The 24,610-nt window shown below is 59.8% G+C and overlaps 1 protein-coding gene across 11 annotated transcripts in view; it reads right to left on the bottom strand.

Moving 5' to 3' along the window:
- Positions 1 to 13,053: 13,053 nt before the first annotated feature.
- TPCN2 (two pore segment channel 2) overlaps positions 13,054 to 24,610 on the bottom strand; it is a 32,119-nt gene continuing 20,562 nt past the window's right edge. For 3 of the 11 annotated variants that reach the window (XM_076001716.1, XM_012757678.3, XM_076001718.1), the window contains exons 14-25: positions 22,693 to 22,812; positions 22,496 to 22,555; positions 22,005 to 22,133; positions 21,185 to 21,234; positions 19,485 to 19,584; positions 17,486 to 17,557; positions 16,300 to 16,376; positions 15,858 to 15,939; positions 15,675 to 15,757; positions 14,918 to 14,999; positions 14,451 to 14,545; positions 13,054 to 13,730 (exon numbers count right to left, since the gene is read on the bottom strand). In XM_076001716.1, coding sequence (XP_075857831.1) covers positions 13,652 to 13,730; positions 14,451 to 14,545; positions 14,918 to 14,999; positions 15,675 to 15,757; positions 15,858 to 15,939; positions 16,300 to 16,376; positions 17,486 to 17,557; positions 19,485 to 19,584; positions 21,185 to 21,234; positions 22,005 to 22,133; positions 22,496 to 22,555; positions 22,693 to 22,812 — 1,029 coding nt within the window. In that variant the 3' untranslated portion in view covers positions 13,054 to 13,651. The other 8 variants (XR_012918900.1, XR_012918901.1, XM_076001717.1 and 5 more) reach the window with 8 other exon arrangements.

Below are 24,610 nucleotides of genomic sequence, written 5' to 3'. Positions count from 1 at the left end.
GCCACGGCACTCACTCTAGCCTGGGCAACAAAGAGAGACTCTGTCTCAAAAAAAAAAAAAAAAAAAAAAAAAGAAGGGAATCTGGACAGAGGCACCCAGGGGAGAAGGCACGTGCGGCTGGAGGCAGAGACCTGGGTGGCACAGCCACAGCCAAGGGACGCCGGGGCCACCAGGAGCTGGGAGGAGTGAGGAAGGCCCCCCAACTGCCGTCGGAGGAAGCTCGTTGCCCACACCTCGGTCCCGGACTTCTGGCCTGCAGCTCTGGGAGAGAACCCGTTCCCAGCGTGTAAAGCCACCCGGCCTGGGCACTTTGTCACAGCGGCCCCAGGGGATCAGCAGCCTGTGTTTGGGGGGAGCAGCGGGGGTCAGCCCCGGCTCTAAGGCGTGAACTCCCGTCCCTGCCACGGCACTGGTCACCTGAGGACAGGGTGAGCGCTGTCCTGCAAAAAGGACAAAGCAAAGCCAGAACTCTCGCCACGGCGCAGGGGCGGCGGCCGGGCCCCTCCCTAACCTCGGCCGGGTTCACTCTTCCGAACTGTTTCTCCCGTCCAGCCTGGAACCCCCGTGCACCACCCCACCCCCACCCCCGCCGGCCACCGTGGATAGGCCAGAGCCAAGCCCGCGGTCCGGCATGCCCCTCGGTCACGCGGAGTCACTGCCTCTCAGCTATGCGGCCAAGTGGCTTGCCGGGTGGAGAGCGAGGCCTTCCGGTCCCAAGCACCCGCCACACATTCTTGGCATCTCACAGAAATGCCGGAGGCACCAACCAGGTCAGGCTGTAACCGGGGCAGCTCCCGGCAGGGCCTGCGGACCCCACACCAAGTCTCGAGGAGCCGATGAGTTTTGACCAGAGACCCAGGGTCTCTGGCCCTTCTTCCTGCGCTGGTGTCTGTCCCCTCAAGCCCAGCCCTGGCCACCTCGGGCATGTGTCGCAGCTGCCCGCCTGCCACCTGCTCCCAAAAGCTGAGGTTCTCGCACACCTTTCCTGCCCACCTCACCCCTGGTGCTCCCTGGCGCTGCCAAGAGGCCTCCCTGCCTCTGGCCACAGAGGACCTGACCTGCCTCCCTGCCGGCCTCAGTGTGTGCTGTGCACAGCCTGTCCCCACAGCTGAGGTGACACTGCCACCTTTGGACACCCAGGCTGTGACAATATCCCCCTTGTCCTCCCTGGAGTGACTCCTAGCCTTGGACAGTCCCAGAAACAAGTGCAATCCCTTCTGTCCATTGGAGTGGACAACACGACTTTAGTTTGAGGCAGTCAGCCCAGGTGTGCTTGGGGGGGTGTTCCAGAATGTTCTGCGCCTACATCCCCTCCTCTGTAAGCCAGAAATGAGAATGCGTGAGTGTGTAAGGCACGTTCACACACACGGTGTTCCTGCGGGGCCACCGCCAGAGGCCCAGGGTCCCCCAGGGTCTGTGCTGACCGCACCCAGAGGTTCATCTGACCATTTTCCCAGGTCGTGGGTTTAGGCCCCTTTCACCGTCCTCCTTGTCGATACCCCTAGAACACAGAAGGTGAGCCAGAGCCACACCCGGGCTCGCACCCTGCAGCGGGGCACAGCCTCGGGCATCTGTTCAGCCATCCACTTGGTCAACAGACACGCGGCAAGCACCTACTATGTGCCAGGTGCTATCCTGGGTGCTGGAGACTCAGCAGTGAATAAAATAAAGTCTTTGCCCTCGTGGATTTGTGTTCTAGTGAAGGGATGCAAACAACAGATAAACAAATATACACTGTACCAGACAGCAGGCATGCCAGGGAGAAAACCAAGTCAGGTAGTGGGCAGGGGTGGAGCCAGCGTATAGAAAGGGTCCCCTGGGGATTGGCACAAGTGCAAGGCCTGGGGCAGGGGCAGGGACTGGGGATGGGGCAGGGATAGGGGCTGGATAGGGGCAGGGGCAGGGATAGGGGCTGGGATAGGGGCAGGGGCAGGGGCAGGGGCTGGGATAGGGGCAGGGGCAGGGGCTGGGGCAGGGGCAGGGATAGGGGCTGGGATAGGGGTAGGGGCAGGAGCTGGGGCAGGGGCAGGGGCAGGGGTTGGGATAGGGGCAGGGGCAGGGATAGGGGCTGGGATAGGGGCAGGGGCAGGGGCAGGGGCTGGGATAGGGGCAGGGGCAGGGGCTGGGGCAGGGGCAGGGATAGGGGCTGGGATAGGGGTAGGGGCAGGAGCTGGGGCAGGGGCAGGGGCAGGGGTTGGGATAGGGGCAGGGGCAGGTGTAGGCCCCCACACTCAAGGACAGGCTGCAGAGGGGTCCCCGAAGAGGCCCAGGTGGTGCCAACCTGGGCCTCGGTTCCTATCTCAGCTCCCCCCACCCAGCTCCCCCCTGGAGGCGGAGGCTGTGGAGTGTGGGGTGGGGGATATTCAGGTTGGCCTCTGACCCCCCAGATCTCTCCTCCTGGGACTTTGGCCCTGTCTTCAAAGTGGGACCCTCCTGCATGCCCTGGCCGACAGCCGCTGTGTCCCCAGGCACAGACCTCCTTTTCTTCGCCCCGACAAAACCTGCACAAGGTTTCCGCTACACGTGTACCTAACACTGGCGAGGGGTGGCTGAGACCCGGATCCCTAAGGAAATGAGGTTGAGTGAATCCAACATGCACAGAAATACAGGGTCCCCCGAGCCGCGACAGATCACCCGGGACAGATCCGTGCACCCGCGCCTGGCACCCAGGTCCCCTGCAGGTGTCAGACGGATGGGGAGGGGTCTGTGCCTCCTCATGGCCGGCAGGCGGGGCGGGCGCACAACACCCAGGGGTCCCCCCCTGCACTCCAGGGTGTGGGAGCCCCCATCACACCCACCCCAGTCAGGGCAGGCCGCCCTGCACCCCGCAGCCTAGAGCCTCACGTGGATTGTCACCGCCACAGCGCAGGTCCCCTAGTGTCCCTTAGGCAGAAGCTGTGACAGCCCAGATGAGGGCCCCAAGCCTAGGGGTCAAGGAAGCCTGCCAGGAGGAGCAGGCATCTTAGTGGAGAAGGAAGAGAAGAAAGTTCTAGTCTAGGGCGACTGCCCCTGCCCTCCTAGTGCTGAGTGGGGAGGTGAGGAGGGGGCCGGCCAGGGCCACCCGGGTCGCCCACCGCTGGAGCTCTGCTGCCCTCCGCTGGCCCACCCAGGTACTGCGTGTGCCCTGGGGCGGCCTCTCCCAGGTGTGCTGTGCTAACTGGCCCTCTACCTGGAACTGCCGCTGGACGCGCAGGCCCTCTCTGGCAGGCCCTCACCTGCATGCAGATCACCTCCAGGCCCCCCAGCCCATTGCCAGTAGGGGCAGCACGAACAGCTAGCATTTCCTGTCACGGAGGCCGGCTCTGCGGACTTCTCGGGTTTACAAGGTACCTGTGACGCCAGCCTGCCCCAGGCCCATCTAGGATCAGCTCAGGCATCAACGCCTGCGCCTGGCTGCTGGTCCTGCTGTGCAGGGGCTGTGTCCCTGGTGCACTCTCATCAGGGTGGGACTGCTCAGCATGTCTGGGGGCTTCCTCAGAAGGTGGCGACTCCCTCCGAGACCAGGTGAGCGCCAGGACCCAGCACCTGCGTGCAACCCCAGGAGAGGTGGCTTCTGTCCCGTCTTGCGCACCAGGAGCCTGAGGCCAATGGAGAGAAGGGCCAGGCACAGCCGGCACCTACAGAGCTGGGGCAAACCCAAGCCGGTCCCCTGCATGCCCGGCTCATGGCACGAGTTCTGCGGGTGATTGATAAGCCTGTGAATGACCCACTGGGCCTCCTACAAGGTCCCCAGACCATTGCACTCCTGGGACCGTACCCAAAGTGGCAGGCTGCTCATGGGCAGCTCTGCACCGTGCCTTTAAGGCCACTGCTTCCAAACAAGACCAAGGGAGAGGTATCCCCTCTGAACAGCCCCTAGGCTGCAAGCCCTCGGGAAACTCCCTGGACCCAGGCTGCATTCCAGAAGTTTCCTTGGGTCACTGCATGGAGAAGCAGCAGGAAATAGAAGTATAAAATAGTTTTGTCTTGATTTGATTTGATTCTTTAGCACTAGCCCCCCATGTGACGGGCCTTAACTGCCTGGAGTTTGCCACCCCAGGTCTCTATATAGCTCAGTGGGAAGGAGCTCCACTAACTAGCACCGTCCCGGGGTCCGTCCCAGCCCAGTTTCGCCACGACGCACCACCACGACACGCCGCCACGACACGCCACCACGAACTGGCGGCTCCGAACAACAGAGATTTATCTCCCATACTTTGGAGACCAGAAGTTCAAAGTCACAGTGTCCAGGCCATGCTCCCCTGAGGGGCTCCAGGGAGAGGGTCCTTCCTTGTGCCTTCAGCTCCTGGTGGCTCCAGACATTCCTTGGCTTGTGGCCGTGTCACTCGGACCTCTGCCTTCATCTTCCCGCTTTTGCTATCTAAAAATTAGCTGGACGCCAGGAAGCAGTTGGAGCTCCTCGGGGGCAGGATCCCCAGCCCGCCCAGCAGCCCTGGCAGGTGTGTGCTCGGGGATGGAGGGGGCTGAGGTGACCCAGGTCCTGTCCTGTCTGGGCCAGGCTACAGCCGCATGCCTGTCCTCACTGGCCTCAGTCTCCCCATATGTAAAACAAGGGGGTTGGGCTTGGGGATTTCTAAGGGGACTCTGATCTAAAATTCTACAGTCTCTGGCGTTTCCCTGCCCTCTGAGAAACCCCGAGACCTGGAACTGCCTTCTGTACAGGTGCCACGGCCCTCTACCCATGACCCCCCGTGTCCAGCACTGGCCCACCCCCGCCCCACGACCCCGTCCGAGCAGCTCACGAAAGCCTGCAGGCAAAGCAGTGAGGCCGGGGGGTGAACCCCAGACGGGGCGCCCGTCAGCCTGGGCTCCCCCGGCGCTGGGCAGAGGGGCTGGTGGGGCCCCGAGGAAGCTCCCAGGCCTCCAGGTGCAGGAGACCGGCCCGGCATCACCAGCGCCCGTGCTGGGCGGTGGGGTGCGGGGGAGGGACCCCACAGAAGGCGCAGCTGTTCCGGAGCCAGCGCACCGGGAGCCCCGCCCTGCCTCAGCTACTGGGGCGCACTGAGGGCTTGACAGCCAAGGACACAAGTGTGGAGCAGCTGGTGGTCCACCAGGACCACAGTCACCGTGGCTGAGCCACGGACTGGAGCCCCAGGAGCCGCCATGTGAGAAGTCCGTGGCCATGGCGTGAGGGCAGCAGGCCGAGGGGACCTGGGTCTCCATGACAGCCCTGGGCTCACGTTCCACCTTGCCACCTGTCAGCGTGGGTCCCTGAACCTCCTTGCACCTCAGTTTCCTCACTTGTGCAAGAGCTCTGAAGACTGAACCTGGTGCTGAAAGCACGCATACCACGCCGGGGTCCGCTTCCTGGCCTTGCTCTTCCGGCCACGCACATCAGTTTCCAAAACAGGCCCCGGATGCTGGGCAGAGCCAACTGCAAGTCCAAGACCACAGCGGGTAGCAGGTGAGGCCCCAACTTGGGCCTCAAGACTCCAGCCAGGCGCCCGGAGCTGCTTTGGGCAGTGGCTAAGGTGGGAGAACGTCCCAAGGAGACCAGCCTGTTCCCACAGCATGCCTTGTCCTGGGCGTCACCTGCCACCTTCTGCAGTGACACACGGAGGCCTTCGGGACTGCAGCCAGCCTGCGGTGGTGGGGCAGGGCCGTCCTGCAAGCTGCGCGTGAGGCTGTAGCGCTCGCTCTATAAACATCTGTCGGGGGCCACTGCCAGCACACCCCGGGGACCTCACATTCCCACGCTGATGTGCCGGCGCACAGAGAAGGCTGGGGCCGGGGCAGGGGATGGCAACACCGTACCAGCTGTGCGACCTTGGCAAGTCACCAACCCCTCTGTGCCTCGGTTTCCCCACCCGTCAGCAGTGCCACAGCCAGTGGCTTCCGAATGATTAAGTCAGCCCATCGGCTGGCACACACAGGACTCAGAAAAGCACGTGGCAGAGCGCAGCGCTCAATAACGTGACTCCTATTGCCACCAAGCACTACTGTTGCTTTCCTGAGGATCTCTTTACGGGAAACAAAACACCGACAGCCTCCACGTGTCCCTGCTCTGCAGACGAGAAGGTGCTCACACCTCCCCTCGTGGGCCTCCCACGACGAGCCTCAGAGCACGCAGACGACAGACTTCTGCAGACCCCGGCTCACTTCCCGGAGACATTTCCCCATGTGTGGCTGGGATCAACCCGCACCGGGCCGTGGCCTCTGACGGGGGTCCCACACAAGCACGTCTCCTCCAAGAAGCCTCAGCCACCATAGTGGACCTCCTCAGGCAGCAGAAACCTTTTCCCTTTTCCCAAAGGCTGCCAGGAAGCTCCAAGCTGGCCTGGAGTAATAGTGGATCTTCAGGCTGCATGTCCAGCCTCTTCCTCCTCCTCCTGGCCCAGCCTTTTCTCTGTTGTCACCCGACTGGTACACCAGGGTGAGAACGTGAGCTTCGCAAGCCTGGCTTACAGCAGCCCCTGGTGAGCATTTGTGCAGCGAATGCTACAGCATCAGATGCCAGACGCCTTCTGCCCTTCCCGGCACTGGGTGGCGCGAACATCCACGAATGCACTCACTCGCGGGCACTCACGGAACCCGGCCCTGGGAGCAGGGGGTGAACGGGAACACCGCAGCACCTCGAAAGGGGAGTGGAGGTGACGAGAGCAGGGGACGGGGAGGCAGGTGGGACTCGCCAGACCCCACGGAGGGGGGGGGGGCCACCTCTGCTCTCTTCGTGCCCAGGGGCTCGTGTTGATGTCCTTGTCCCTGGGCATGGCAGGGTCCAGCCAGCTTCCCCATGCCCAGTGGTGCGGTTTGCACACAGCCCGAGCCGAGGCGATCTGCTGGCCGAGCCACGTGCCTGCCAGCACCTGTCCCTGACGCCTCTGCCCAGAGAGGGCTGTCTGGGCAATTCTGACCACCCAGAAAGGGGGTCTTTCCATAACTGACCCTCCCAAGATAAATGTTGTTTCTAAAAATCCACTGCCAGCAGCTGTGGGTGCTCCTTGCGCATCTGCCAAAGGAAAACAAGGAGCAAAAGGAGGGAAAGGAGGTGAGGAGGGAGGGGAGTCTCGGCTGCCTGAGCCAGCCCCTCGGGTGCCGTCTCCCTGCCAGGGACAGTGGCACCTGGAACTTACTACTAATGTGGGTTCTCAGGCCTCACCCTGACCCCCTAAGACAGAAACTCCAGGGCTGGAGCCGCGGAACCTGTGTTTTAAAAGTTCTCCTGTAGGGAATGCTGACGCCCAATCGAGTCCCACAGGCCTGGTAAGCGCCTGCCCAGCACGTCACGGCCACAGAACGTTCGCCGTGGACTTGGGCTGCCAGGCTCCTGTCTACCCCACAAGTCAAGGTGCCCACTAGCTGTTATTGTAAAGGCCACAACCTGCAGGGCCAAGGAGGCAGGGAGGCAGGTCTGGCTCACCTGGCGACAGGTGTTGCTGGGGCCGGCCCGGGCCCGGGCGTAGATTAGCCAACTGCTGTCGGAACCAGGGAGGCAGCCGGGCCCGCCAGGCACCCACAGGTGCGGGCCCCACCGCCCTGCAAGGCTCCGATTGAATTACCCAGAAGAATAGCTCGCCCCCCCCCCAAAATGTGACCGAGAGCTGAGGGCCGCCTGCCCGCTGCCTGGGGCCCCCAAGGCCACTTTGATGTGAGGGCGTTGCCTGCGCCCACGCCTCCGCCTTTGATTTCCAAGAGCAGTGCGGTGTGCCCGCGTCCCACTTGGGGTTTTTTTGTTTTGTTTTGTCTTAAGCAAGGAACTGTTCTAACCTTTTCCTAAGAACACCAATTATCTCGGAGGCAGGAAACCCGATCCAGGCCATCCTGGGGAGAGAGAATCTCCTCCCGCTGAGCCAGCGGTGGCGACCACATGAAAGGCCCCAGAGCCGCTCGGCCAGGCCATGCAGCGGCGACCACATGAAAGGCCCCAGAGCCGCTCGGCCAGGACATGCTCCGGGGTCCCAGCGACAGACTGGGCACAGCTCCTGGCCCCGTCCAGCCGCCTGCACCAGGGAGCAGCGCATGGCAGGAAGCCCAGGAGAGGGCCTCGATGGCCACTACCGCTTCCCGGGACGCACGGCGCTCGGGGCCAGCAGAAGCCCCTGCCCTGGCCACGCCTGCGCCTGAGCCCTGGGCGCTGAGGCCTCCCGGCCCACCCACCCCTGCCGGGCTGCTCTCGGCGCCGCACCTCCTGCCACAGCCGCAGCGCCCTGCTCCTTCGTGGCTGCCTCCTCACACCTGCCCCACCGGCCTGCTCACTGCCACCTGGGTCTGCCCGCCAGTTCCCACAGTGCCCTCCCGTGTGAAAAGCCACCCCGAAATCCTCCTGGCCCCACGTCCTCCACCACAGCCACCCCGCTACGCCGCTCCCGTTCGCAACGCGATTCCTCGGGGGCCGTCCACGCTCACCCCTGCGGTCCCTCGCCTCACTCTGCTCCTTCACCGCACTTTAGCATTCGGCACGTGCAAAAGCACACGCACGACACACGCACGTTATAAAGTGTAATAACGTGACCACAGGCCCGCCCGGCCGCAGAACCTGCAGGCGCCCGCGTGCTCCTTCCCCTGGACCGGAGGCCTCTCGTTCCCTCGAGTTTTAGGTAATCACCACCAACGTACGCGTGCTGTGTGGAAACTTCTGGAACTCGTTCACTCAGCATCATTTCCCCGAGTCCTTCACACAGGCGTCCGTAGCTGGAGTCCGTCGCGCTGGCTGCTGCATGGTTCCCCATCACGTCAGCGCCCCACACACGGACACGCCGCTGAGGACCTGCAGGCCGCGTCCAGAATGTCGCTGGTGCGGACACCGATGAACGTCCTGCCCGGCGCACATGGGCAGGGGTCCACACAAGTGTACCCAGCGAGGTATGACACGTCCCAACTACAATAACGCCAACAAAGAGGTGGTTTCAACTTAAATCTCCTCCAGTACATAAGAGTCCCAACAATCCAGACTGTCCAACTTCTTCAATTCTGACCAAGTGAAACGTGTCGTTTCCATTTCACTTTGTGTGCCCCTGATTACCGGTGAGATGGGGTGTCTTCTCACGTCACCGTGGAACTGGGTGTTTTCTTGTCTGTGAAAACACAGACACTGGTTTTCTTTTTCACTAATTTGTGGGAGCTCTGTATACGGTCTAGATAGATGTAAGTCCTTAATCAGTTATATGTTAGAATATCTTCTGCCAGTTTGTGGCTTGCCTGTGTCTTTTAAAGAAAGAAGTTCTCAATTGAAATATCTTGAGTTCATCGATTTTTTTCTTTCCTATATTGTCTTCTAAATGTTCTAAAGTTTGCTTTTCACTGTAAGCCTTTAATCCAGCCTATGTACTTTTGTGTTAGGTGGCAAACAGGAATCTTATCTCATTCTTTTCCCACGTGGGCTGGAATTCCGACACCGTTTATTGGACAACCCACTCCTTCCCCACCAATCCTCTGCCACGAGTCACCGTTCTGCATTTGTACAGAGCCACCGCTGGGCCCTCTCCCGTCAGCCGATGTGTCCCCGCACCAACAGCACTGCCATGGCTACAGCACCTTTACCAGAAGTTAGGGACGACGGCAAAGCAATGCCCTCAACCTTCTTCTTCTACAGAAAGGGAGTAGCTGTTCTTGATTTTGCACTTTCATGTGCATTTTTCCATCAGCTTTTCAAACTTCATGGGGAAAATGGCCCCGAGTCTAGAATTATAGTGAATGTATGAGACTAACATTTCTCCAATAGCGACTCTGTCTGCCCATGAAGACGGGAACTCCGGGGGGGAGGGGACGGGGGGCAGGGTTCCCGATGCCCCTGTGCCCCTCCCCCACACAATCTCCGCCCTCGGGTGCAGGTGGGACCTGTGACTATGAGGCCACCCCTGGGCGTGGCTTCCGTTCTGTGGCACAGGTGACCTGAAGACTCTGGGTGGGAAGGACCTAATGAGGTGGAGTTTTAGAGGGTACCGGCTCTTCCCGAAGGAAGAGGGGCCTTCCGTGGGAGGCAGGTTCTCTGCTGCTGACGCTGAAGACAAGGGGACCCTGAGGCTGAGAACATGGGCGGCTCCCAGCTCCTGAGAGCAGCACCCACTGACGGCCAGAAGAGAGGCAGGCACGACAGTCTCACAGCCGCAAGTGACTGGACCCGGCCAACAGCCGGAGTGCGCTTGCAGGCAGGTCCCACGCAGAGCCTCCAGGCGGGTCACAGCCAGGCTGACGCCGGGACCGGAGACCTGAGCAGAGGACACGCTGGGCCGTGCCTGACCTCTGACCTGCACTTCAAGCTAGTAAACGGGGTGTGGCAAGTTACTGAGCACGTATGTGGTGACTTGTTAACATAATACTCATTGTCTCTGTTACTTGGCTCTACAGAGTGGGCTTGAATGAAGTTTTACAGTTTTCTGTATATAGGCCTTGAACATTTCTCGTTCAATTTATTTTTACGGACCTTAAGGATTTTTACTCCTATGTAAATGGTATCTCTAAATACACAGTTTATAAGTTTGTTGCTAGTATTTAGAAAAGCCACTGATTTCACTATAATCTTAACAGCAGGCCATTCTGCTGAATTCTTACTACCACTGTTGGCTTTTCTGTATAGACAATCACATTGTGAATAAAGTGGTACATTTCTTCTAATGCTATTTCTATTTACGTAGTTACGTGCTTACTTACTGAGTCCTAATGAGCTGACTAGGAGCTCCAGAATGTAGGTTTTTCTGTTCCTAACTTTAAAACAGTAACTTCCCCCATTGGAAAGCCGTTTCCTGGAGGCTTTGTTAGGAGGCATCTATGCAGAGGGATGTCTCAGTGTGGGGGTCAGAGCCCAAGTTGGGTGAGGAGGACATCTCGGGGCGGGCCGGGGGCGACAGGAGACTGACTATGCACAGGGCAACTGATCAGAGAATAGATTAAGAAGAATGAGAACCATTCAGAGAAAGAGCCTTACTCTGGAGAGAGAGAACCGGAACGCACGCGGTAGCATTGGACCAAGCTGGAGATACTGGTGTAACCTCACAGCTGTCTTCAGATGTGAGAGAGACGTGTGTACACACGGGTCTCCCCCCCCCCTCCACTGACGGCACCTGGAACACCCCAGTAGCCCCAGTACGCTTCACACTCATGTCTTGGTTCCCATTGGCAGAAAGGACAGGGCTCCCAGGAGAAGCGGCTCATCCCAGTGAATGGAGGGAGCGGGCGAGGAAGGAATAAAAGGAGCCCTGAACATCTTTTCGTGCCGGAGACTGCAGAAACATGGCAGGACACAATCGCTAGGTGAGAGGCTCCCCCTGGCCACATAGGGCGGCCTGAGCACCAGGGCAAACTCAGTGGCGGCCCGTCCCACCGGAGCCACGAAGATGGAACAAGACAGGAGGGGCGGAGAGGAAAGCAAGACAAGCAGTCTGATGTGGGGCGCGGCCGCGAGGCGGTGCCCAAGCTGGCGCTGGAGCAAGCGGTGGGCGTGGGCACCGGCGTGGAAAGGCGAAACACGCCACCTGGCAGGACGCGGTGCACCTTCTGGATGTTCCTGCAAGAGGGGCAGAGCCTCAATCTAATCACGTGAGGAAGCCTCCCACAAACCCACTTTGGGGGCCAATCTCTAAAGTCGCTGGCTCATCTTCAACAGGGCGACGGAGCAACTGTCCGGGGAGACGGGCTCGCAGAACCGACGCTCCCAGCACGGGGCGTGGCGGGGCCTGAGCCTCTGAGGGCGGCAGCCCACCCGAGTCCCGGCCCGGTTTCCACGGCCTGTGCTTCTGCAGCAGGGTGTCCTATTTGTTGGCACCTCCCCAAAGCACTGAGGGAGCAGGGGACAGAACTGCAACCCACGCGCTAGTGACTTAGAAGTTATTCTCACTGAACTTGCCACCATCCTCCGAGTTTGCAGTTGTCTCCATGCCATGGTCATTGTTATTATTAAACACGAGCAAAAACAAACTCATGACCTTCACCTTCGACTTGCTCCTCCCCCCAGTCTCAGCCACAGCAACTTTGTCATTGGGCCCCCACGGGCCCCCTGCAGGTACCAAGAGGTGGGGGCTCAGGGCCCCGGAGGGAAAAGAACTTCTGCCCCACGGCCACGGCGTGGAAGCAACCCTGCCCCTGCCAGAGCCCAGCCCCTCCCAGCGCTGGTGACCAGGCGCCCAGGACACCAGCCAGGAGGGGAGCTCGCTGGCCCAGAGGCACTGTCTCAGGGAGCTATTTCTGGGTGTCATGGGGTCCGCCTCGCATTAAAAATAAGGCCACTGAACCCCATTCCACCACTAGATGGCACCCGACCCCCAGCAGAAAGGGGTGGGGCCGTGGGAACACGGCCTGTGCCAACAGCGGCCCACCCGGTCCCGTCCCGGAGAGAGAAGCGTCTGCCACTCTGCCACGTCCAACCCGCTGCTCCGTGAGGCCCTCCCGACCCAAAGACAGTTCCGGAAAGGCAGCCTGCGGAGGGGGCAGCCTGCAGAGGCTCACAGCCCCCACAGGAAGCCCTAACATGAGTGGTCGGGTAAACGCCCGGGCTCCCGGACCAGCTTCAGGCCCGGTCAGGAGCTACAGCGCGCACGGTCCACCCAGCACCAGGACTTATGGGGCCCGAGCCCTGGGCCTTCGTGACACTTTAGAAGTTGTTTTCGTTAAACCTTCCTCAACTCCCTTTTCCCAGACAAGCTGGGGAGACAGGAGACCACACCCTACAGGAGTCAGCACCCGAGCCCTCACTTCTCCTCGGCGGCCCCAGCAGACGTCACTCGTCCACCCCGACATGCCTTTCCATGAAGATTCCACTCCTGCTCAACACAGAGCTCCGCGAACTAGGGTGCCAATCACCCGCACTGGCACTTGAAATGAGGAAACCATTCGTCAATCACAGCCTAGCAGGATCAAGTGACAATGTGGCTTTCCACACTGCTCACTCTCCCCACCACCACCCCCAGACCCCTTCTGTCACACACCAAGGGCACACAAAGTAGACGGCCACCACTGGCTCATACATGCTTTTGTGCAAACTAGAAAAGGCACCCGTCACTGCAGGCAGACAGCCCCGTGCCAGGACACACACTCATAGCCAGACGCCCTTGTGCAGTACACAACCTAACCAACCTTACCCAGCAACCCTGCTCCGCAGAAGTAGGACCAGAGTCATGGTGAAGAATGACAATCCTATTTCTTTATATAACTTAACGATAAAAATTATTGGCATTCTGACCCCTAAAGAAACACACCCAATCACAGTCACACAAGCCATTAAGTAAGACACAGTCAACATTCTCTTCATGTAAAACCATCCCAACCTGAATGTCCCGGAAATCTGCTGGTTAACCTGTGCAGGCCCTGGTGGGCCCTTGGTCCCTGAAGGCCACCAGCAGCAAAGGCACCACAGAAGCTGCAGGGCACAAGGGAAAGGCCACTGCTTCTTGCTTTTCAAACTGTCTTAAAGGTCCCCGTGGAGTCACCTCTTTGCTTATTTAAAAAGTGAGTCTCAATGAAGCAGCTTACAGAAGAAAGCGGCATGGCGCGACTCGGCCCTGAAGCACCAGCGGCTGTTCCGTGGATGGTTCTGGTGGGCAGCACATGAAGGACTTGGTTCCTTGTCCCCAGGCTCTGCCTGTCCCCAGCTAAGTGGTCTGTCAAAGGAAAGGTCTCTTGCTGCTTGGCCACAGCCCAGCTGCCTCCTCCATGACCAGCACCTGTCGTAGGCCAGCATCTCTCTCCAGCCACCCCAGCCGGGAAGGCAACCTGGATGTCACCTGCACAACTGCAGGTACCGGTGACAGCTCAGCCTCTCGGTCAGCTCCTCCTCGTTGGGCTCCTCCAGGATGTCCCTGTGGGGTGGGGGAGGAGGGTTAGCAGGCCTCTGCACACAGACCCTGGCGCGTGCAGAAGGACGAGTGAGCGGGACTTCTCAGAAAGCCTCCGAAGTGCCCCACGGAGGAGGTTCTCCCTGGAGATCATCAGAGACATGTGCAAAAGTGAGCGTGACGAGGATGTGGGACACAGGAACTCAGACCGAGCTTCAGGATGGGTACAGACGTGAGAGAGGCTTTCACGGCATCCTAAAAGCCCAGAAGGTGCCTCTCCGGGCTGGCTGGCAGGACCGTGTGAGGACCGGCCGCAGTGACACAGCAGACCCCACGGAAGGAACAGAAGCCCCACGACAGGGCGGCCTCTGGGTGGCCAGTCACTTTTCTGTACTAGTAGAGGAACAATCTCAAAGCTGTCAAGAGAGGACTGTAGTTTCCTTAGGCCACCTGTTTATATCCATCAGGATGACCTGGAGACCAACAGACCCGAAGGAAGCTTCCTCAAATACTCTGAGCGCAGGCAGAGTCCACAACTCTGGTGCAGGAGCAGAGGCAGCAGCCCGACCCCAACCCCAGTCTGAGCTGCTCTCATCTGCTCACCTGCGGCATAGGAGGGAAGCCAGGTGACAGGCGGATGGGGAAGGTGACCGTCACAGGGCCTGCCTGCACCTCCTGCCCACCCCCAGCTCTTGGCTTCACGCCCCAGAAGGCCACAGGGAAGCACCTTCCCCACCCACACACCTGAACATGAGCTCCACGGACATCTGGTAGGTGGCTTCCTCGGTCCCAGCAAGCGACTGTAGGTGGCTCTGGGGGTCCCACTTATGAAGGAAATTCTGGGAAGCAGAAGGGAGGGAGGGGCCCATGATTGTGGGCTCCGGGTGACACCAGCCTTGCCCCTCCCCGGCCCCCTCCAGGGTGGCTCTGGCATCCCCTGCGGGGGCCGAGCAGCTCATCCTGGACGCAGGCCCTGTGGGGCTGCCAGCGCCACACACTGGGGTCCCTCCCTCAGCCGCACCCATGGGGGCCTGAGAATCCCCACAGGCCCAATGCCAGGAGTGTCCCAAGGGGACCCAGTAGCCAGAGCAAGCAGTGCTGACCCCCAGCCGAGCCCTGGCCCAGCAGGGGCTCTGCCATCAAAGCTCCAGCAGGCCTGGCCACAGCCCTTCCCCCACCGCTAGCACAGTCTGCACGGGGGTTTCTGATACCTCCAACATCAGAGCCAGGAACAGGTTGACCCAGATGACAGATGACACCAGCCACCACGACACAAAATAGATCTTGGACCACCTGCAGAGGAGCAAGAGGCCCACCCAGGCCCCCCATGAGCAGAGTGAGATCACTCAAACACAACGACGTGTGGCCAGGACAGCTCTCACTGAATCTCACCCGGGGACTCCATGACACGGAGCAATGTTCCCCAACCTTTTTGGCACCAGACACCGGGTTTCATAGAAGGCAATTTTTCCACGGACCAGGTGGGGGGTGGGAGGATGTCATGGGGGAGGGGTTCAGAACTCTGGCGGTGATGCGCGGCCCATTTCCTAACAGGCCACAGACCAGTACTGGGCCACTGACCGGGGGTTGGGACCACAGGGGTAGAGCACGTGACCACGTCCACTTCGGAGGTAATCCAACCACAGCTCAGAAACGTCAAGCAAGTGGCTCAGGCAGCTCGGCCGGCAGGAGGTGGGGCAGGACACAAACCCATGACCATCCACCGGGGCTGGCCTGAGCTGTCCGGGGCTTCCCCGCCCTGCCAGATTCCCCAGCCAGACACACCAACTCCCCCCAGGAGGCGGAAGCCCAGAGTCCTCAGCCAGCGCCGGGGGCGGGGCAGGGACGAGGCCAGCCAGGGGCGCGCGCTGGCAGGCTTTCCTGCCAAGGACCCACTCCCTGCGCCACACCGAGGGGAGGGAGCCCCCAGTCTTCACTCCGACCCACGCTGTTGGGACGGGGACTCACGGGCCCGAGTAGCGCCGATACGCATCCAGAAACACCTGCCAGTTGTTCACCACCATTACGTTCCACAGTGTGATCAGGGCGGCCTGTGGGGGCAGCAGAGCGAGGTCCGGGGGGGTCCGAAAGGTGCAGGGGGCAGGCAGGGACCTGGGAGAGCAGAGGCCCGGGACAGAGCGAGGGACTCACAGCAAAGTCGTCGAAGTTGTTGGCCCAGTACTCCAGCTGCTCGAAGCTCCCGCAGGGCGCCGAGCCATTGGCAGGGGCCAGGCTGGTGGATGGGGCACACCTGGGTGAGGGTGGGGTCCAGGGACCTGCACACCCCAGCGGGGCAGAGGCAGCTTTCGGGCTCTAGGTTCTGAGGCCTGGCACGTCACACCACCCCTGCCAGTGTGCCCATCCTGGCCTGAAGGTCCAAAGAGGGGCCCCGGGTGCTGTTCTGAGCAGGCTGTGGGAAGCAGGCTCCACACAGACTCCAGGGAGGGCTCCGAGGAGAGGGGGACATGGGGTGGCAGATAAGGAACCAGGCCACGGCTTTGCTCCTCTCCTGAGAAGCTGAAGGAACCACTGAGACCTCCGCCCACCCTGGTGCCCCAGAGACACTCCCCGTGGCACTGAGACCCCACCTCACCTGCCGTTTCCAGGAGGAGCCACAATGATACCACGGAACAAGTTGATCCCGATGATGGCAAACACGTAGTAGACCACCTGGGGACGTGGGGGCAGAGGGCTGGTCAGCCCACCCATGGCGCACCGGCCCCGCCACCCTGGACTAGAACCACAAAGCCAGGCTACCCTCTGCCCAGGCCAGGGGCTTCCAGCCTGGCTGCCGCCCCAGCCTGGCTGCCGCCCCCAGCCATGGACACTGCTGCCTCAACCACCCCCGGCGGGTCCCCGGCTGGGGAGTCCACTGACACCAGTGAGCCTGAGGCAGGCAGGGGTCACAAAGCTCCCCAGGGAATCGGGGCTCTGCTCCCAGGTAGCCCGGTGGCCACGGTTAGAAGACAGACTGCCGGCCTGCCCCAGCCCTGCCCTAGTGTGTCCCAGCAGGCAGCAGGAAGCGGAGGGACACATGCCCTGGTCCTCTCTCTGGGCCCCAGCTTCCTCCGCTGGCAAGTCAGGGTCTGGGCAGACGGCACTTGCTGCAAGCGTCTATTTCCGGAGGTGCGGCAGGCATGCGTGGCCCAGGCCCAGAGCACCAGGCGGCTCCCCGGGGATGTCCTTCCCTCCTACACGGGTGCCAGCCTGTGGTAGTCAGAACAAAATGACTACAGCCCCACTGCAGCAGGGCTTCTTGCAGCAGGAATTCCTGTCACCTGGCGCAGGGCAGTGCTGGGGCCTACCTGGTCACGGCCCCTGCTGCCTGAGCTCAGCCACGGGCAGAGCCACCCAGCTCTTCGGCAGAAGCTCCCCTGGGGAGACAGACCATGGCTTCTGCTTGGCAAACAGAGCCATGAGTCCCTGACATCCCTGAGCGTGACTGTGGACTCAAACCTCAGCATGGGCTTTATGGGGCTCTGAGGGTCCCTGGGGAGCAAACTCTTGTGTCTCTTAAATTGTGTTTCATTAGTTTCTCAACACAGCTCCCGGTGCGGAAAACCTGAGGGATGCAAGAGCTACCAAAGCCTCTCCCGCAGGGACAGGAAGCACGGCTGGGCATGGCCCCAGCCACACTGGCCCCAGGCCCTTGCTCTAGAACCAAAGGCAGCGCCCCTGGCTTCCTGCCCTGACCCGTGCCTCACAGGGACACCCCCACAGAGCAGCGAGCCAGCCTCCCAGGAGCGCCTGCCCCTGCCGCCAGCACCCCCAGGACTCACCACCAGGATCCCACCGAACGCCCGCATGTTCTGTATCAGGCCCAAGACGGTACTGGCCACGACAGCCATCGGCTGAGGACAAGAACAAAGTAAGCCCTTCCTCCTCCCGGCCCCACTCAGGGGACTCCGTCCCTGCCTACCCCCAGGACAGGTAAATACTGTCAACCCATGCACCTGGACCAGCAGCCACCCACACACCTGTACACACCCACCCGTTCACGTCCACATCCCACACACGTCGCCCACACGCACTCACGCTCGCACACGCCACCCAGCCCGGCCCCCGCGAGCCCAGAGTGCCACGGCCCTTGGCGAAGCCCTCCCACCTGGGACCTCAGGCCACAGTCCGCCTGCTGATTCGAGGGCGGATGAGCCCTCTGTGGCCTGGAGGTGGCTGACTGTGACAAGGGCACCTCAGAGAGCCAGCCAGAGGAGATGGCTGCGGAGGGTCGCTCGGCCCACACACAACCTGACCCGGAGAAAAGCTTCAAATACGCCCAGTCCGCCGCCTGCTGTAGCCGGACAGACACTAGAGCCGAACACAGCAGGTGGAAACCGGTAAGTAGGAATCTGCGTACATGTGCATATAACCACGTGCATGGTATATGCACGACACGCATGTGCACGTGTCTGTGCACGCATGGCAAGACCTCACATAACATCCACAGGTTCCTGGAAACTGTGACTTTAAGCAAAAAGACACAGAGGAGGTCCTTGAATAACATCATTTCCTTCAACATCGCTTCATTATAATGTTTTGTTTTTGTTTCTGTATTTTTTTGGAGATAGAGTCTCACTCTGTCGCCTGGGCTAGGGTGCCGTGGCATCAGCCTAGCTCACAGCACCCTCTAACCCCTGGGCTCAAGCCATCCTCCTTACCACTCCCAGAGTCCTAAGGTTACAGGCATGAGCCACGCCTGGCCCATTATAATGTTGATGAAGAAAAAAATCGGTTTCATTATGTGTCGTTTAGCGTAAAGTCAATTTCCAAGAACCTACTGAATATGTTACGTGAGACCTTACCGTATACATACACACACGTGATATGTCTTATATACGCACGACTTTGTGTGTACGTGTATGGGATTATTCGTAGATAGGGTTATGTAAGTGTATATATGTGTACGTGTGTGGTGTCATGTGTCATATGCATGCATGACTCTGTATGTAATTATGTGTGTGACCAGGCGTGCCTGCGTGATTGTGTGTGTGCAGGTGTGTGATCACGTGTGACTGTGTAACTGTGTGACTGCATGTGCGTGTGTGCACGCATCATGAAGGCCGCCCATTTGTGCTCAGGACCCCAGAGCCGCCTTCCCACAGGAAATACTGCCAGGTTGAAGGTAACCCACGAGTGGGACAGGGACACAGCTCGGCAGAAGGCTGAACGTGGACAGAGGGAGGACCTGGACACTCAGAAGAAGGTCTCCCTTGCTCCTGACAAGTTCTTAGGAAAATAGAGACAGAGGCAGCAAGGGGCTGGGCTTGAAGGCAGAGGGGCTGGGCCTGAACAGCTGACCACCATGCCAGTGCTCCCTTTCCAAGTTTGCTAAGAGAAACCGAGGCTGGGAGATGGCCTTGACACACCCATACGTCACAAGGTCCTGGCAGTGATCACCTTGGCCAACTGTACCTTTGCCCCTCTTTACTAGTGCCTAAAAGCCTGTGACAAAGGCCTTTCCAGAAATCTCAGAAGACCTGGGAACATTTCCATTTAAAAGGTGCCAGGGCCCCAAGGAGCACGCAGCTGCTCCTGTCACTGGCCAGGGGTGTCCAGCCACCACGCCCCAATAGGCCCAGCTCTCCTCCTCCAGCCACACGGGGCTGGGCCCTCGTACTTCTCACCCAGCACCACAGGATGCAGCAGGGTGGAGGGTGCACCAGGGGCCCAAGGTGACAAGGACAGTCCTCAGTCTCTCCGCCCCAGGCCCGCCCACTTTGGAGCAGGGCAACGGCTGGAACCACACAGGGGAGGGCCGGGGTCAGACGTGCCGCCCACCTTCATGTTCGGGATGATGCGCAGGAACCGGAACACGATGAGCATGTTCAGCAGCCGCACCATGTCCCACAGTGACAGCAGGCCCTGCATCTGTGGCCTCCTGGAGAGAGACACGCGGAGGCAGGTTGGCAGAGGCCCGGGATGCCCATAAGGAAAGAACAGGGAGCTGAGAAGTCCCGAGCACAAGGCACAGGGGCAGAAAAGCCCGGACATGGCAAGAGGGCGGAACCTGGGCCACTCACTGCTTCCGTGCACGCCTGGCGCCCGGGGCAGCCCTAGTCACGGCAACACCTTCCAGCCTGGCCCTCACAGAGCACATGGCTGGCAGACCCCGTCTATACAGGAGAACTCGGAGGTTCCAAATGCTGGGACTTGCCAGGTCCCCGCAGAACTGGGCAAAACCACGTCCCCTGACCCCATCTCACATCTCCTGTGTCGTGATCCTGACCTCTGACCTCATCCCCTACCCCCATCCTCTGTCCCCAGACCACGTCTTCTATCCTGTGACCCTGACCCCATCCCGTCCCCAGACCCCATGTCTAGTCCTGTGACCCTGACCCCTGACCTCATTCCCTGACCCTGTGCCCTGTTCCCAGACCTTATCTCCTGTCCCATGACCCTGCCCTCCGACCCTGTCCCTGCCTGGTGCTCCCCCGGCATCCCTCATGGCCTTTCTGTTCTTTTATTTCTATTTAAACTTAAACCCATTCTCACCCAGAATGTCACCCCCATGCTTCGCAATGTGATGACTCAGACTCAAGTGCAACAGGGGCATTCATGGCACATTAGAGGCAAGGGGACACCAGCCTGTGATACAAGACAGTGTCGCATCACTGCCCATCTTCCCGAGATCAGTCCTGGCGTGTTTCCCGGGCAGGGGACTGCACAGTGAGGGTCTTTCAACCCTACTCCCCTCTCAAGCGATTCCCAGCTGCTCACTAGACAGCCGACACAGAGATACCAAAAGAGCCCAGCTGACCACGGGCCCTGCTGTGGCCATGCCACCCTCTGCCTGCTTCATCGCAGGCACATCTCAGCGCCACCAGCTGGCTGTCACACTCCTGGGGCAGAGCAGCCTCGCTGACAGAGGCCCTGACAGCAGGCCTGCACCCTGCCATGCCGCGAGGCTCCCTGGGGTCACTGCCCAAGGGTCTCTCTGCCTGGCCGGAACCAGGGGCAGTGGGACTCTGAGGGCATCGTAAGAGCTCATCACACCCCAGGTCCCTGCCTTCCACCACTTTAAAGACGATAAAAACTGATGCCCAAGGTCACACTGCTGGGCAGAGCTTACACATGACCTTCCTGCCAGGGGCAGGGCCCAGCTCGATCCCAGAGATCACAGGCCCCCAGACCTGGGCCTGGGCCGGCTCTGCTTCCAGCTTCCCACATGCTGGGGCCACATGTCCTATCACAGTGCTTGGAGGGGAGCCCACTGTCGCTCTAGAAGGTACCTCAGAGGGAAACACAGCTGCTTCCCGACAGCTGCAGGGTGCAGCATTCTGAACAGCGCCCCAAAAGTGCTGAGCAGGGCTCCGCCCCACACAACCCTCAGCGGGCAACATTAGCCCAACAACTGCCCTAGAGTCAGAGCAGCCCAAGCAAGCAGGCCCGGACCTCCTGGGGGGGCAGCCGAGACCCCCCAGGGGCTAGACGGCGGCACTGTTTGCTGTAGCGTCCCTCGGTTCTCCCCAGTCACATACCAGCCTGGGTGTGGGAATCGGTACACAGCCAGAGTTGAGATCTCCAAAACCTTTAATTACAAAAGAGAAGAAGGCATCGCTACAGCAACGCTAATCTGGATGGGTCTTAAATGAATAATAAAGCTCATGTTTAAAATGTTCTCCCCAAAAGGAGATTTTGGGGAGAAATCAGAGCTTGGTCCTTGTCCCCATGGGTTGGTTCCAGATGTGAGGACTCCTTCGGCTGGAAACCCTGAACTCAAGAATCGGGGCCCGTGCACAGCAAGGACAGGGTGGAGAAGCTACTTGGTCAAGGACGGACTGAGAGACGCTTCGAGAGTTCTCTGCACTCACGTTCCGAGGGGCCCCCTGGCTCTGACCAGTCAAATACGAGTAAATGTCATTCTGGCATCGCCACTGTGACACACACCCTCATTCCCAGTGTCTGGGGAAAGAAAGTGTAACTTTCCCGAGGACCTCCTGGGTGCCCGTGACCCCCCAGCCCCTCACTCCACCCACGGAGGGGTCACATGGGTGGCATTCGAGGCTGTGCTGGGGGCTGGATTAGCTGCAAGGGCTGCGGGTCCTTCCAGGCCTCCCTTAGGGGTCAGGGTGGCAACCTGCCCCCGTGACACACACACAGCGGAAACCCTGGCTCCTACAGCCCCCACCAGCCACCCACCAAGCTGCTGGGCTGGGGGCAAGCCAGCCCCTTGTCACTCAAGGCAGGAGGCCCTCTGGTCCTCCAGGGACGCCTGAGACAGAACACAGTACAAAGCCACAGGCGGGGCTCACGCCACCCACCCGGGAGAGGCCGGGCCTCAGCCACCCCCAACTTTACCAGCAGGACTGTGGTGAGGAGCCCGTCGAACACGTTGCTGGGGTAGGACAGGTAGCCTCGCAGGCCCAGAGCAAAGACCTTGAGCAGCATTTCCAGCACATAGTACAGGATGAAGATGCAGTTGAGAATCTGAAAAGGGAAGAAAAAGTGCCCAGCGTCAGGTCCCAGTGCTACTGGCTGTGCCCAGACTCAGTCCTGGCAACAGGCCCAGGCGGCCAACCCATCACACAGCCATTCCATCTTCCATCATTCGGCTTGGCCGCCCCCTCCCAACCCACCAGGCCACAGGGCCTCTGCTTGCACCAGCCTCCTCTGGGCACACGCCCTCCACACCCATGCACCTATGACGGGATGTTTGCTGTGTACCAGCCCTGCCTTCCGCTAGACCCGGAGCCCCAGGGAGGGAGGCCGTGCTCTCTTGCTACTCTCTCCGACTCCCTCGGACCCTGGCAGAGCTCACGGTGTGACCAAGGGGCAACCTCAGAGCTTACCCCCAGGATGAAGTCATCCCGGTCACCGGGCAGCACGTCTGCATCCAGCACCAGGAACACCTGCAAAGCCAGAGTGGGGTGCGGCTCACCGCGCAGGCCCAGACCTCGCTAGGGCAGGGGGGAAGGGCTGGTGTCAAAGCAAGGGGGGCAAGAAACAGGGCCCCTCCCATGTCCACACATGGCAACCCCAAACTCACGCAAATGGATACAAGGTTTCCCAGGGCAATGAAGTTCCCCAGGTAGTCGAAGTAGTAGTGGCCAAAGAGGAACTGGGCGCTCTGCAGAAACGGAGACTGGTACTCGGGCCTCGCCGGGTGCTGGGCAGGGAACACACATGCTCAGAAACACGCTCCAGGCCCAAAACACCCGCGCTCTGTTATCCTGGGATTCAACGTTTCCCTACTTTATCTCCCATCCTAGTCTACCCAGCCTAAGGAAATAATCTACCCAGCCTACGGAAATTATGTATAGTTTTATACACAAAGCTGCTCCTGACAGTGGTCTCTATAACATCAGAAGAGAGGTAGAAACAACTGGAACGCACATTGAGTATAAGTAAACCACATTGTGATACGACGCAGTCATCTTAAATGTAAGCGAACTGTTTGCCCATGGAAAACGCTGTGTGAAAAAATACACATAAATGGTGTGCTAAGAGCCGTGAAAACTTAGCGAAGAGCAAACTCACTCGTGCACTGTGTGCGGGCGGGGACAGGAAAGCAGTGGGGTCACTCTGGCAACAGATGCAAACGTGAACACGCTCGCAAGACCAGCACTTTCTCAGCTCGGCACCCGCCCTCGAGACCCTCCTGTGCACGAGGACAGAGTCACAGGATGGTGACTGCAGCAGACTGTGGAAATGGCCTAAATATTCCTCAGCGAATGTACCGTGACACAGCAGAGAGGGAGCCCAGGGCCTGTGCCTGCTGTCCCACACCGGAGCCACAGACCACGTGTGGCTATTTACTGTAAATTTCAATCCAGTAACAGTTCTTCAGGGGCAATCGCCACACTTCAAGTGACAGACAACTACTGTGACAGGCGGCTACTGCATCAGACAGGCAGGGAGAATAGTGTCATATGAGAATGGAGATCTCTGTGCAACACTGCTAAGTGAAAACGCAAGGTGCAGTATGTGTGCCTATAATCTCGTGGGGACAATCTAGAAGGAAAACACCAAAATATGGAACCGAAGGGCGTGACTATCATGGAGCAGGCCCCAAGTGGCTGTGCCAATTATCATCTCCCAACCCGCCCCGCCACAGCGGGCAGAGGCCCTTTCAGCACGGCTCGCCTACGAGAGGGCGCTGGAAATACATGGCAGGAGGGCAAGGCTCTCCTGCAGCTTCTGGGTGCTACATGGTGGGTCACGGTATGGCGTGAGGACATCTGCTGGCACTCTGTCCCACCCAGACACACAGTCCCATGGTGACCTACAGCCACAGCTTGACCTGCAGGTCACTTTCCCAACCTCCACAGTCCTCCACTGGAAACCAGCACCCAAAGGCCACCTGCCCGCACCAATGCCCCCTGCTGGCCCATGCCACAACCTGCTCCTGGCCTGGCCTGCCGCACCCGGGAGGGTGGCGTCCTGCTTGCCCAGTGCCCAGAGACCAATTCCAGCCCGGGCAGAACAGCAAACGTCCCCGTCCTCCTTCGGGCTAAATCACACCTTCTCTGAGAAGGTCTGAATCTGGCCTCGGGGAGGGTCCCCTTCCAAGGCACTCGCCCCGGGCCCTAGGGCACCAAAGACTTTCTGTGTATCTCACAGCTCCTCTTTTATCATCACTGTCACTTCCTTACAGCACACTTTCTCTGTTTGACCCACTGGATGGCTCCTGTCTCTTAACTGGCCCCAGAATGCTGCCTTGGCCAGAGAGATGCCAGCATCAGCCACTATGTTTAAATTGCTGCAAGAAGAATATATTCACATGCTACCTGCGTAATTAAGAAATAAACCTTGATATGATTGTAGTGGTTATGCTGTCTCAGGGTAGGGGGACAGGACAGTGGCTTTTTCTATTTTGTTCTATTATCTATAATGAACACTCCATTTTTAACCCAAAAGGCTTCTCATAAAAAGAAGAGACCTCTCGCAGAAGCTGGCAGGGGCTG

The sequence above is a fragment of the Microcebus murinus genome, chromosome 4 (genome assembly GCF_040939455.1).
Source record: "Microcebus murinus isolate Inina chromosome 4, M.murinus_Inina_mat1.0, whole genome shotgun sequence".
NCBI classification, from domain to species: Eukaryota; Metazoa; Chordata; class Mammalia; order Primates; family Cheirogaleidae; genus Microcebus; species Microcebus murinus.
Note: the sequence above shows the minus strand (reverse complement) of the source record. Positions and strands in the feature narration are given on the sequence as shown.